The following is a 14,432-nucleotide window of genomic DNA, read 5'->3' on the forward strand; positions in this document are numbered from 1 at the left end:
GAGAAAGGTATCTTTGTCTCTTGGTGATGTAGCAAAAGTGAAGGGAAAAATTAGTAGATGATGTTGAACTTGCAACTTGCCTTTGCCTTCTCTAATGAACAGGGTCTTTAGCTCTTTGAGCTCTTGCGCGCTGATACCATGTTAAAAATATAGGTATGCTTTGATACCATGTTAAAATAACAAGTATGCTTTGATATCATGTCGAAATAAGCGACAATATAAAGAGAACATAGGGTTTGCGGGGAGTAACAAATAATGTGTACGCAAACATTGAGAGAAAAGAGAAACTCAGAAACACAAGAACATGGTTATGATGCATTGAATCATGCTATGAGAAGAAAAGATGATACACTGGATCCGAAGCTTACAAGATAAGTGCACTATTCTGTTTGAATCAGGTGGCAGCAGTTGTGGGAAGTTTGCACAATGAAGGGAGTGAAATGCAGTCCTTCGGGTAGAGGGCTATCGAAGTAATCACTCGAAGGTGAAAGGCAGCTGTCAAGGGAGCAAACCACAGTCCTCTAATGCTGTAAAGAGATGTGAAAGCTGATCACCAGTTGTTGAGGTAGTGAACGGCAATCGTCTAATACCGTGGAGCGACTTGGGCAGCAAAATGCAAATCAGAGTGTCGGAGCTGTCAAACGTAGGGAGAGTAGCCTAGATGTTGACAGCAAGTGGATAATGATAGCGCCAGATGATGGAAGATGAGATGGGTTGCAAAAATGTAGATCCAGCAGCCTCTACCACAAATGAGTGATGCTAGGTGATGGAGGAGGACCTAGGCTGCAAAAACTTAGATCCCATCAGCTCTTGAGATAGAAGAGTGATGAAATCATCAACGCTTGGCGATGGAGATTATCGCTAGAGGCTAGGATGCTAATGCTAAGCTGGAGATGATGATGCCAGGCAAGGAGAATATCTCCTCACTGAAAAACGCAGGTGAAGGTGGAGCCTGACAGAAAATGGTGCTAACACCAAGCAGATGATAGTGATGCTTAGTGGAAGATGCTCCAAATGCAAAGCTTGGTAATGGAACAGGGCACCTGAAGTAGAAGAGGAAGGGTGAAGGCAACCACGAGCCATGAATTGCAATGTCCTCCTGAAGGGGTGTGAGGGCAGTGGAAGGGGCTGGTGAGAAAAGTGAAGGGTGTTTGATGATGGAGGAAGAGGGGTGAAGAATGATTGAAGAGTGGTGGGGTGGTAGAAGTGAAGAATGAATGAAGTGCGTGCCTATTTATAGGTATAAGTTGTCTAGGGTGTCACACCACTGTGTGGGCACCCATTGAAAAAGTGGCCAAAATGTGGACACCAGCCGTTTTTGGAGCTGTCAGTGTGCAACCCTAAATAAAGTGTGTAAACTGAAGAAGTGGTTTCTCAACACTAGGTTCAATGCAATAAGTGGAGAATATGAAGAGATTAATACCAATGAATGAAAACAAGAATAAGATATGAAAGAGATTTTAGATGATGCAAATTTTATAATAAATTGGCGGATGACATGCATAGTGAAGCTCAATGTTGTCTACGTGTTCTAGCAATCTACTTTTTGTTATTGGTGTTCGGGTCTTCCTTTTATTTTCCAAACATATCTTCCATTGTATAATCTATGCTGAGTTTGGCCACATGTCAAACTTTTTGTCACATTCGTCTATTGAAGCTAAAAAATTGGAGACCTTACTTAAGGTTTTGTACTTAGTTTCGAAATTTTATTAACTTATACAGCCTATGCCCCCATGTGGGCCTCGCTTGATGAAGTGGCATTCTCCTTCTTGTTTTGTTAATTTACTTTCCCTTTCTCTTCTGCACCTTTGTTAGAAAGATTTCCTTCACTATGTACAGGATTGATGTAGGAGACTTGCAAATATTCTACATGGCTGCCCAATGGTGTGTTGGTTGTATCTCAATGATGATTGCTAGTTGTTTTGTTTCCCATTGGATTGCGTTCCTTGTATGCTATGTGTTATTTGAGAATAATTTCTGCTCTGCTTTTGCTTTTTTCCTTTGCATTATTGCAATTAAATTCTTGAGGGAGATGCTGCATGTCCAAGATGGCGCCCTTCATGTTTCTCTTCTCATTTGGGATGTGGAATGTTAAGCGGTAAATATGTGGAAATGAATGTAGTTTCGGGCCATGAGTGGCCTATACCTCACGAGTCACTATCCCTTTAAGACACACTTAAGAACTTGCTTCCTTTTCCTCCCGCAGAACAAAATACATTTCTCTCTTTATACATTTCTCCCTCTACTCTTGTCCTCTCCCATTCCTAAACAGTCTTGCTTTTTCCTCTCTCTTCTCAGTTTCTATTTTGTGGTTTCTGTTTCAGAGTTTCCTGCAACTATGGTGTGTGGTACATGTTTAGTTCACTGTATTTCGTAGAAGCTGGCTATAATGCTTGTATGTCACAGTCAATGTGTGGTTTATGACATGCCCTTGTAAGGCTCAAGCTGTATAATTTGTTTCAAACTCAGTTAAAATCAGTAAATATTTTTCATTCATAGAAGTGTGAGTTTGAGTATAATAAAGCTGAAGCCCAATGCTATTTCTATGTTGTTTGTGCCTTTTGGCTTGCAGGTTTTGACAGCTGGTGGTCTGGATGCACGTGAAAGCAAGGATGGGAAACAGAGGAAGAAGACCAAGAGTCTTGACAGCCAAAGTCAGAAACAGCTTGTTACCAATGCTGAGAATGCAGTTGAGATGGACTCACGTTTGTTATCTGCACTACTTACTGTAAGTCATACTGTGATTGGCTAGTTGACTCTCTTTTGCTTAAGGCTTATGTAGTTTGTTGTATATGATATGGAGCATACTGTTTATAATGGGCATGTACCCAGGGTGTGAACAGGGCCTTCCCATTTGTGGCAGCTGATGAGATAGATATTATAATTCAAGAGCACACACCCGTGCTTCTCCGTCTGGTATTCTCTCTGGTTTCTACAAGATCTAGATCTACATGTTTCTCATGCGATGTATTTTGGACAAATAGTAGTAATAAGCTTTTTCTGCTGCCCTTTTCAAAGCATTCAAAAGAGCCAATCTCCACTAGAAGAAGGACCTGTAGTTTGCATTTGGTGATGGGACAGGTTATAATGTTATCATATATTGATGGACAGTACTTGGTTCTGCTGTATCACCTGAGATTTTGTATTTTCACCACGCAATTTTTGCAAAAGGACCTAGCCTCTTTGGGAGACTGCAGCCATCTGTGAAATGGTGTTAAAAGAGAGAGTCTAAGTGCATTATAAGTAAATGGTTATGTGGACAACCAATCTGGTGGTCTATAATGCTAGACCATCTGAGTGGTCATATGGTGAGTTCTAGCATCTTTGTCTGCAGGAAGGCCTCTCTCCTCCTCATCCTGTCAGATCCTTCCTGCATCCTCTCCCATCCCCAGTTAAGGGTGTGGATGATCTCTGTCCAAGCCCTCGAAAGAGTCTTGGCTGTGCTCCTGAAGGTCAATGATCTGGCTACACCTTGTGGTCCAGATGTACCAAGCTGCAATACTAGCGATCAGCTCCCATCTGTGGCAGCATCCTTGAGTCCACTGTGCTTGTAAGATGTCTGGAGTGGGAGTCTTGCTCAAATGCTGTTCAGTAATGAGGAAAGTCAAGACTCCCTTGAACATCCTCATATCCACATGCTGGGCCTCTATCCAAGCTATAGCTCTCCAGGTGACGACCATGTTCTCGATTGCGCCATTGAATGTAATCCTAAGGGCTCTCCTCCAAACCTCCTGAGCTCTGGGATAGTCCCATAGGCAATGCATCTGTGTCTCCTCTAGCTCACCACATCACACCCTACTGTATCCAAGCCAAGTGCCAACTGTTAAGGTTGTGTGCGCTAATAGCCATAGAAAGAGGGATGTCTCCAGCCTAAAGCTCTCATCTAGCCTCCTCCAAAAGTCTGATAAGAAATGCTCAGAGATGCCCTATCGGTAATGGGAGGCTGCTGGCTGTGCTCTGATCTTGTGCATCTATATTCTCCTCCCAAGTGTAGTAGTGTAGCCAAAGAAGGCCATGTCACATTGTCTATCTAGAAAAGGATCTCTCCACACCCACTCCAAAGGGTCCCACTTTAGTCTTTGTAAGGAGCCTCCTTTGATGAGCCGAATATCTCCATCCATCTATAAGATAGTTGGCTTGGTTTGGGTCAATGTGCTACTTCTTTTGGAAGTGTGCCACTACTCAGATCCTTTGTTTGGAGCATCTTGTGACTCTATGAGATCCAAGTCCTCTAGCTAAAGGCATCCATCCCACTTGCTAGAAAAGTGAATGCCTTGCCTTTGCTAGTCATAGTGACCGTTGGAAGGATGTCCCCTTTGAAAAAAATGCCAACTGAATTGGTAGCTCCTAAAATGTGAACTAGTCTCCCATTGAGCTAGATTCTTTTCTAGGATTGATCAATTTTTTGTGGACGATTCAGCTTGTGACATGGGTGGTCAAGTAGACATCATATGCGGCACGATGCTCTCGGATCACTCACCGGTCTAGCTAGTTTTTTTTTGAGAGTGTTGGGGGAGCGCACTCTAGTGTCAGGACTCAGCATTTTCCTAGTAATGATGATCTTAGATAGTTGGTCTCAGAGATTTGGAGATCTACATCATTCTGAGGGGGACAGGCAACTAGAGACTTGGATGAGAGTCTATATAAGATTAATTCTTTCTTTAGGGAGGGGGCCATGACAAGGTTACAAGGCCTTCTAGAGAAGGAGAGGGCTGCTAGAGCGTCACTGGTCGCACTACAAAGGGACGAGAGATGCCCAACATGTAGATGGGTGGTTGAGAGGATGCATATTGCATGAGCTAAGATCAATGCCATGAAGGAAGCTAGATTAGAGTACAAGTTTTATCCAAGAGCTTTCTCTGGACTTAATCTAGGGATAGGGTTAACATAAACTTTTTTCATACCACATGACCAAAACACTCTAGATAGGATGCACGGAGACTCATGAGACATGATGGATCCATTGTAGAGGGCCCTTTGGAGGTTGGACATGTGTCTAGAAGTACTTTACAGCCTTGCTAGGATCTATGATTGTCTAGACCCTTGGGCTATGAGAGGGATAGAGAGACAATAGGGTAGAGAACTAGGACAATGATCATAGATAGGATGAGCAAACATCTTACAACCCTTTTTACAGAGGAGTTGGAGAAGACACTTTTTGAACCATGCCGGTCCGAGAGGTTGAGACACACTCCATGAGGATACTCTCATGGAATGTACGAGGTTTCGGATGTCGCCACTTTAGGCAGGGTCGGAGCCTCATGCGACAGGATCTGCACAGAGCTCTAGTAGAGAATCGATTGATTTTCTTATGTTACAGGAGCACCACCTTTCGGCAGACAGGATATCTCAATGTTGCGGGAAGCTATTGCCAGGTCAGAGTCAAACTTACTGGGCAACATCTGTAGGTGCTACCGAGACACAGGCTAGAGTATGTCTATGTGTTGGGGAGCAGTGGACTTAGTTGGTACAGGGCTGGGGTATTCTGATTCCAGGGAGAGCCATGTGGGTCTCGGTGAGAGTGGAGGAGGCACTCATTGGTTTGTTGGCCATTTATGCCCCGAATGGCCAACGAGACAGGAGACAGTTTTGGACCACCCTCAGTCAGTCTACCCCACAGGTTGATCACTGGATGGTAGGGGGTGACTTTAACATGGTGGAGGCTCTTGAGGACAAGAGAGACAGATGCACAAAAATCATTAGGGGAGGAGAGCAAGCTGCTTGGGAGGAGTTCTTATTCGAGATTAGAGTCCACGACCCATGGTTCATAGCAGAGTTTGGCAGGACCACAGGCTCACTTCAGTTCTCCAGGAGAGACAGGGCGATAGGAGCCAGGACTTTCTCTAGGATTGATCGATTTTATGTGGATGACTAGGCTTGTGACAGAGGCGGCCTTACAGGCATCATACTTGGCACGACCCTCTTGGACTACTCACTGATTCAGATACTTCTTGAGAGAGTAGGGGGACCGCATTCTAGTGTCAGGATTCCAGAGCACTTGTTTTATGAGGATGATCTTAGAGAAACAGTAACACAGTGTTGGAGATCTAGACCCTTCTCAGTTGGACGGGCAGCTAGTCACTTGGATGAGAGCCTTCAGGAGATTAGTTTCCTCTTCAAAGAGGAGGCCACAAGGAGGAGACAAAGCCTTCTAGAGAAGGAAAGAGCTGCTAGGGCACCATTGGCTGCCCTATAGAGGGAGGAGGAGAGACGGCAAGGATGCAGATGGATAGTTGAGAGGATGCATACCGCCAGGGCAGAGATTGACTCCATGAAGGAAGCCAGATCAGAGTACATATTTCATGCGAGAGCCTCTTTTTGAACTCAGTTTGGGGACAGGGTTAATAGGGATTTTTTCCGCACCGCAGGACCTAAACACTCTAGACAGGGTGTTCGAAGACTTAGGAGAGCTGATGGATCCATTGCATAGGGCCGTCTAGAGGTGAGACAGGTGGCCACACAATACTATACATCCCTACTAGGATCCACCTCTAGACCCCCTGGATATGAGAGAGATAGAGAAGCAGTTTGGCAAAGCTCGTAGAGGGTGGTTATAAACAGGATGAGTAGAAATCTGATGGCCCATTTTACAGAGGAGGAGTTGGAGGAGGCACTTTGGGCACTACACTCAGGCAAGTGTCCAGGGGAAGATGGACTAGATAAATCCTTCTTTGTGAGCTACTGGGATGTTAGCAAAAAAGGCCTTCACTCAGCCTTTCAGGAGATTATGGTATCAGGGACTTTGCCAGAGAGACTCTCCGAGGGGCTGATTCATCTTATCCTGAAAGGAAGTGGAGATAGATTGGAGATCACACAGTGGAGACTGATCACCTTGCTTGGAACTGGCTATAAGATCCTCGCAAAGGCGATTAGTCTCAGGTTGGCACCATTGATGTCAGATATTATACACCCCACTCAGACAGGATTCGTCCGAGAGCGCAACATCTTGGACAACATCTTCACGTTCTAGGAGACCACAACTTTGGCTAGATCTAGGAGGCAAGACCTTATTGTGCTCCTTCTCAACTTTGAGAAAGCATATGATCGCGTGGATTGGGAGTTCCTGGAGGGAACAATGTTGAGGATGGGCTTTCTAGAGCAATGGGTCAAGGGTGTAGCGGCTCTCTATTCTTCAGCACATAGCGAGGTCATGACTGGAGGGGCAAGAGGAGATAGATTCCACATCCATAGATCAGTTAGACAGGGATGTCCACTTGCTCCGTTCTTGTTTCTATTTGTAGCAGAGGCCATGAGTTCCTTCTTGAGAGACAGATCTATAGGTATTAGAGGCATCGGGCTACCCATCCTTGAATTTGAGGAGCTTCTTGATGTGGAGTTTACTGATGATACAACAGTTTACTTGGATGGGAATGAGGGCAACTTTAGAGCCTTTGTAACAGCCATGGAGACATTTTGCAGAGCATCAGGAGTACTAATTAATTGGCACAAATCCTTTGGATTTTGGATATGTGAGTCGTGACACTAGACAGCCAGAGTGGCGTCCACACGAGGATTTCACATGGGTTCCCCGTGGGACGGTTGTGAGATATCTCAGATGCCATGTGGGGATTGACATTACCTTAGAGTAGCAGCTGGCACCCCTCCTTTTGAGGATCAGACGGAAGCTTTTGTATTGGAGCTCGGCGAGATGCTTGTTGGTAGGAAGAGTAGTGGTTGCCAACCAAGTTCTTCTTGCGACCATGTGGTACATCACTTCTTGTTGGGCATTCTCTAGGTCGTGTATTGGCCAGGTGAAACGCCTCATCAAGAACTTCATTTGGTCAGGAGGAGATGGGAGTCCAGCCAGAGCAAAGGTGGCTTGGAATGCCATCATACAGCCTAGATCCAGGGGAGGATTGGGGATCATAGACCCAGATAGTCAGAGCAAAGCCTTATTGGTCAAGCTCATTGTTAGGGGTCCGCTTCGAGGTGAGGAGCCCTGGAAGAAACTTCTGATGGGGAGGCTAGAGGACTTGATATCTCTACATGGAGGACCATGGCAGCCTAGCATTCACTGGATATTTTAGGAGATCAGCACCAGAGATTTGGGGAGGAGCTTCGAGCTCAAATTTGCAGGTGCCATTATTAGAGCTTGGAGATCTGTATCTCCAGGGCTCCACCAGCTCCCTCCGACTACTATTGAAGAGAAGAGGAGATAGCCTCTTCTCTTTAGTCATTATTTGAGATCAGAGTCAGGCCACACTATTGGGCAGCGGACACACTTATCATGGGGGAGATTCTCTTTACAAGTCGCTACATCAGTGGGGGAGTGGTTTGCATTTCAGGAGTTATCACACGAGACCCAAAGGCAGAGATTACATGGTCTGAGGGGAGCGAGGGCTATGATTGAGGCCATGATGGAAGGGGTTCCACCAGATTGACAAATTGAAACAGCTTCCTCTTAGACTTGGATTGGTCTTTTCTCTAGAGGGGATATCCTTCTAGCAGTCATTGCGTCTAGCAGAGACAGGACATTCACTTTTAGAGTTGAGAAGGATGGCCGCCTCCAGCGAGAGGACCTTGCCTTTACAGCACTCAGTGGCTGCTCTAGGTAGAGAATCAGAGTAGTGGCACACTCAAAGAAAATGGCACATAGACCCAGACCTAACCACTTGTCTTATAGATGGATGGAGATATTGGGCATACCAGAGGAGGCCTCTAAAGAGACTTCAATGGCATCCAGGAGAGTAGGTTTGGAGGGATCCCTTCCTTGATAGGCCATCCGACATCCCCTTCTTTGGCTATACTACTAGATTGGGACGGAGGATACAGATGAGTAAGATTAGAGCACAGCCTGTAGCAATCCCTCATTGGCATAGAGAGGGAGTCTCAGATGAGTTCCTATATGACTTTTGGAGGCGGCTACATGACAGCTTTGGGCCCAGGAAGATATCTCTCTTTCTATGGCTTCTAGCCCATAGGAGTTTAGCAGTTGGCACTTGGCTTGGATATGGCAGGGACCCAGTTGCTTGCGCGCGATGTGGTGAACCAGAGGAGACTCAGAGACATTGCTTATGGGACTGTCCTAGAGCCCAAGATATTTGGAGGAGAGCTCTTAGGATAGTATTCCATGGTATAGCAGAGTCCATGGTGGCGATATAGGGGGCTGTAGCTTGGGTCACAGACAGAGGTCCAGCATGCGGCTATGAGGACACTCAGGGGAGCATTTCTTTTCTCATCATTGGACAGCATCTGAGCAGAATCCCTAGCCTAGACTACTCACAGACATAGTGGACTCAGGGACATTGTCACAAATGGGAGCTGATTTCCAGCATTATAGCTTGGTACGTATGGACTGCGAGATGTAGCCGGGTCATTGATCTTCAGGATATACACACTAGGGAGTCTTTATCGAGGATTTGGACAGAGATAGTCCATACTCTCCGTGGGAGATGGGAGAGGTTGCAGGGCAGCTCTGATAGGATGAGGAAGAAAAGAGAGGCTTTCCTAAGGATTTGGGATTCAGACACTTTCTTTCACACTACCCCGCAGATGATATGGCACTTTAGGCCACCAGATTGGTTGTTTACACAACCATTGTATCTATGATGTACTTAGTTACTCTTCACAGAGTTTCTTGCACTTTGTATTTACCTTAGGGGAACTTTCTTCGAGATGTTATTAATAGAATTCTCTTTCTTGGGAAAAAGAAAAGTGTTGCCCATGAGAAGATGGACTCGATAAGTTCTTCTCTATGAGCTACTGGGATCTCATGAGCACATGCCTTATCTCAGGTTTCTAGGAGATTATGGCAAATGCCCAAGAGAAGATGGATTGGATAAGTTCTTCTCAACAAGCTACAAGGTGATTGGAGCGGTGTACAAGATCCTTGTGAAGCAATCAATGTCCGTCTTCAGACTAGCCCCATTAATGCGAGACATTATCCAACACAGCTGGACTGGATTTAATTGGGAGCGCAACAACTTGGAGAATATCATCACCTTTTGGGACTCCACCGCTCTTGCTCGATCTAGGAACGAGGACCTCATTGTGCTTCTTGTTGACTTTGAGAGGGCATTTGAACATGTGGATTGGGAGCAGTACAGGTCCTATGGTTTTTCGGTATTTGACATGAGGCAGTTGGAATGGCAACCACAGGAGGAACCTGAAGTCAAGAAGGACAATAAGATCAGATAAAATTCAGGCTATGATGAAGGTGGCTCTGAAATTGACCTCAAAACTCTTTCCTTTGTCTTTGATCGTGAGATCCTGAAAGATCTTGTGAGTGCTCAATCCCTGCTGTCTTCCATATATCATTATATTTGGTGTAAGCGTCCATAGTTGTAACATGTTAGCTCCTGAAAGGCTAACCATTCTCCCATTGGGAAAGCAACCTACATTGAGAACCTTCCCTAGGAGAAGTGTGTCCTTGGTCCAAGAGTGTGTCCTGACTCTGATTGCAATGTTGATTAAAAAGAAGAGGCTGTCTCATCTTCTCTTCAAGTATAGTTGGTGGTAGTTGGTGAAGGTGAGATTAAATTGAGGCTTCAAGGATAGGAGTTGTGAATCTGACCTCAAAACTCTTCCCTAGATCTCCAATTGTGAGGTCTTGAAAGATCCTGTAAGTGCTAGGATCCAATCATCTATCATATATCGTTGTAATAAAATGAAGACTCCATGTCAAAATTTTCTTCCAAGGTTACTTACCTGGAAGAAAACCCTTGACAATGAGCTTGACCAACAAGGCTTTCCTGTAGCTATCTAGGTCTGTGATCCCCTGTCACAAGACTGTGACAACTAGTACCTTTTTGTTGATTTCTTTATTACATATTTTATTTGGTTTTTCTTTTTGGAAGGATCCCTCTTGAAATCTAAACGCCTAAGTTGCATGGCTAGTATGTGAAACAGACAGGAATGTCTAGTGAGTCAAGACTGGACAGTTAAGGTCCAGTATAAGTCTGGAAGAGACTGATGGCATTGTAGAGTGACAAGCCTGGAAGAGACTTGTGAAAGTGTATATGGACAAGTATGTTGAAGAACTAGCCTGGAAGAGACTAGTTCAAAGTGAAGATGGACAAATCTTCAAGAGATTAGTCCATGTGGGGTCATCAGTGGAAAATCACTTTCAGTTGAGCTACATTACAGATTTGGATGTAGCCATAGTCTGCAAAGATAGTCAGAAGACTAGTGGGGATGCAATGGATGCAACTCCTAAAATTTAGGGAGTTATTATTTTTGGACCCGAGAATTTGTTCACGTTATTATCTTCGTTTTTGTACGAGGATTAATCTTCTGGTCTGTGCCGAAGTCAAATTTTGAACCGAGGATGGAGAATTTTAGACCGAAAGGTTTAAACATGAAAATTGTTACATGTATGCCATGTGTCCCAATTTGGGCATAAATTCCCAAAAGAGAGAGAGAGGGCAGCACAAAAAAACGAGTTTCAATGCATGGGGGGCTCATTTTTTGAAAGGGAGATGGATTGTTGCAGATGGAGAGCTCTTGAGAGCTGGTCTATCTTGTCCATGGTGCACAAAAGGCTGAGCTTGCTTCCTACTCTTTCTCTCTCTCCCTGACAGTATGGTTATGCTGCAGAATCAAGGGCCTTTCTTCTGATTCAGGTACAGTTGTGTGGAATATGCTGATTTTGCATGAGGCAAGAGTCTCTTTTCTTCAGGAACAAGAGCAGTTGTTTGCTGTCCACAAGCAGGAATAGGTGAGGGTGGTAACCTCACCAAGCAAGTGCTGGAAACAGCACTAAACCAGAATTGATTATGGACTGTTCAGAGGGTATTTCAGAGTCCAATTGATGTCAGGATCAAGGGGCACTTGGCCCAGATGATGCAGGACAATGCAGGGAACAGTATGAGCTGAAAACAGGTCTCAGAACAGGTCTGAACCAGTAATTACAGTGGGTAGAACAGTGCAGGGAACAGTATGTGTTGTAAACAGGTTTCAGAACAGGTCTGAACCAGTAATTACAGCAGACTGAAATGGTCAATTCTGCATTCCAACCAGAAGTTTCAGACTTGGGCAGAGTTTTCCCCTCTTGGTCAACTTGATTTGGGTCAGTAATTGTACTGTTATGCTGTCAAATTTCACCCAGAATAGTTGAAAGACAGCCCATTGTATTTTCTCTTTTTAAAAATAAAGAAATATCGCAAGGGGCGCCTAACTTAGGGGCCAACAGTGTGTCTGTGTGGCAACAGGAGCATTCTAGCTTCCTGTATTTCTTCTTGATGCTGTCTTTAAGTTCAGGTAATGTGGGCGACTGTTAATTGGGTGAAAGCATTTATATATTTTGGTTGTACACTACCGCCCTTACCAGTGAACAGGCCGGTTACATCCCCAACTTCTTTAGATCTAGGATGTTTAATGACATCCCAAGCTACCTTCCCCTTAGCCAGGCTCGTATCTCCCTTGAACCAAATAAAGTTCGTGATGGGGCACTTCAGCTGGTCAATGCATGACATACAGAATGCTCATCGAGAAGTTATATACCACATGGTCGCAAGAACGTGGTTGGTGACCATGACTCCCCCTAAAGCCTCACTAAGCTCCAATAAAGGATCTTCTATTTGATGCTCAAGGAAAGACAGCTACTGCCCGAAGTAATGTCAATTCTCACTCACTAGCCAAGATACCTCATTGCACTCCGGCAAGGGACTCTTGTGAAATCCTCATGTGGTGACCAGTCTAGCTGCGCCGCATAGCCAAGAACCATGGGAGTTGTGGCAATTGATTAAGGCATCCAATGCTTTTGCAAAAAATCTCCAAGGCCTCTATGAAGGTGCTAAATTTGTTCTCATCCCATCTAAAGAAAGTGCTGTGTCATCTACAAACTCCACATCAAGCAGCTTTTTGAAATCAGGGATGGTTAACTTGATGCCTTTGCCAATAAATGCCTCTGCAAAAATAGAATCATGAAAGTGGCTAGCACATATCTCTGTCTCATTGATCTATGGTACGAAGTCTCTCTTGTCTAGCCTCACCTTCCGCTCTCTCGTCTGATAATATCTGGCATGAATGGGACCAATCTGAGACTAATCGCCTTTGCAAAGATCTTGTAGGCTGTTCCAAGCAAAGTGATCAGCCTTCATTGTGTTATGTCCAATTGGTCCCCACTGTTTTTGGGGATGGCTCAATCCCTCAGATAGTTTCTCTTGGCATATCTGTTGATGCCAAATCTCTTGGAATGCTGCAATGAGACCTGCGTTGATAAGACCCCAATATCTCAAGAAGGACTAACCCAGCCCATCTTCTCTTGGACACCTTCCTAAGAGCAAGGCTAGGAGTGCTGTCTCCATCTCTTTCTTTGTAAAGAGAGCCATTGGATGTCTGCTCATCCTGTCAGTGACCACCCTCCTGTCGCTCTGCCATACCGATTTCTTAAGACCAGCTTATTGGATCTAGAGCATCCAGTTGATATGCAGCTTATGAGCATTTGTTGTCGATGGTGGTTGTGCACCTTTTGAAGCCTTGGTCCACAAATGGGAAATTCAGGGCGTATTTCAAGTAGCCTGTGTGTTTGATGCTTGTCATTTTGGCAAAAGGGCTCTACATACGGAGTGTCAATAAGAACTAATGTATAAACCAGGTCATTTTCTAACCTATGCAATGTGACTGCGAACTATGGCATTGGGCATTAGCAGGGTCCTTGTCTAAGCTTCTTACTGTGAAAAGTTTTTTCTTTGCATCTGATTCAATTTAGAAATGGTTATTGCAATCTACATGAAGAATATTGAGGGTTGTGCTTCCTGATTACCTCTTCCCTTTTGTGATAAGAGGAGAGGATGATTGATAGCAGGGAAAAGGAGGTATGCCTTATTCGTAATTATTCTGCTGTTCCTGTGTGTGTTTACTTCTTTAAAGTAACTTGACACCTTCGGAGCTAAGCTCAAGTTGTTTCAAGCTTTATTGCATTACAAACATGATTATTGGAAGATTGAGTAGAAGGTTGCCAGACAAAGTTTATCTGGAAACCTCGTACTGAAATTGGCAGATCATCTTGTTTTTCACATGATTTTTCATTACTCCTGACACAAATAGAGATTGAATGCTGGAGACCTCTTGTAGGTCTATAGCATGGTTGCATTATTACCAGGACCTGTAGGCCTCAGCCTCCTTGTAGCTATCAACAAGAAGGCTAGATCACCTCTAAAGAAGATACGTGTCCAAGGCTGTGAAATAGGCAAGTATGTCCTCCACTACTTTAGTACTGCCTCCCTGTGACTGCATCATCACTGAAGCGTCTAGAACCTTGTACAGTAATTATTTCCTTCTATTGAAAAATCTTGAGCAAAGCATCTGTTGGTATTTGTTAATGGGAGTGCATGTTTACAACAAAGTGTACTGGTCATCCGCGTGTAGACATCAAAGTCAGTTTGTAAGTGGTTCACATACTTAATGCATTATGGTTGTGCAGAGCTATTTCTTAGTGTAAAATTTCAGTGTTAATCGATCACTTTAACTACTTTTCTGCTTTTTAATCA

At 44.4% G+C, this 14,432-nt stretch overlaps 1 protein-coding gene across 2 annotated transcripts in view; it reads left to right on the forward strand.

The window, feature by feature from the left end:
- EDA25 (CCAAT-binding factor) overlaps positions 1-14,432 on the forward strand; it is a 144,700-nt gene that overhangs the window by 97,979 nt on the left and 32,289 nt on the right. Inside the window, exons 9-10 of one of the 2 annotated variants that reach the window (XM_087675729.1) lie at positions 2,573-2,728; positions 2,833-2,916. In XM_087675729.1, the coding sequence (XP_087531855.1) occupies positions 2,573-2,728; positions 2,833-2,916 (240 nt within the window). The remainder of the gene's footprint in view (positions 1-2,572; positions 2,729-2,832; positions 2,917-14,432) is intronic. The other variant, XM_087675730.1, reaches the window with a different exon arrangement.

Source organism: Lygodium microphyllum, chromosome 4, assembly GCF_053477565.2.
Source record: "Lygodium microphyllum isolate KBCC chromosome 4, Lygodium_microphyllum_v1.1.10, whole genome shotgun sequence".
In the NCBI taxonomy this organism is placed as follows: domain Eukaryota; kingdom Viridiplantae; phylum Streptophyta; class Polypodiopsida; order Schizaeales; family Lygodiaceae; genus Lygodium; species Lygodium microphyllum.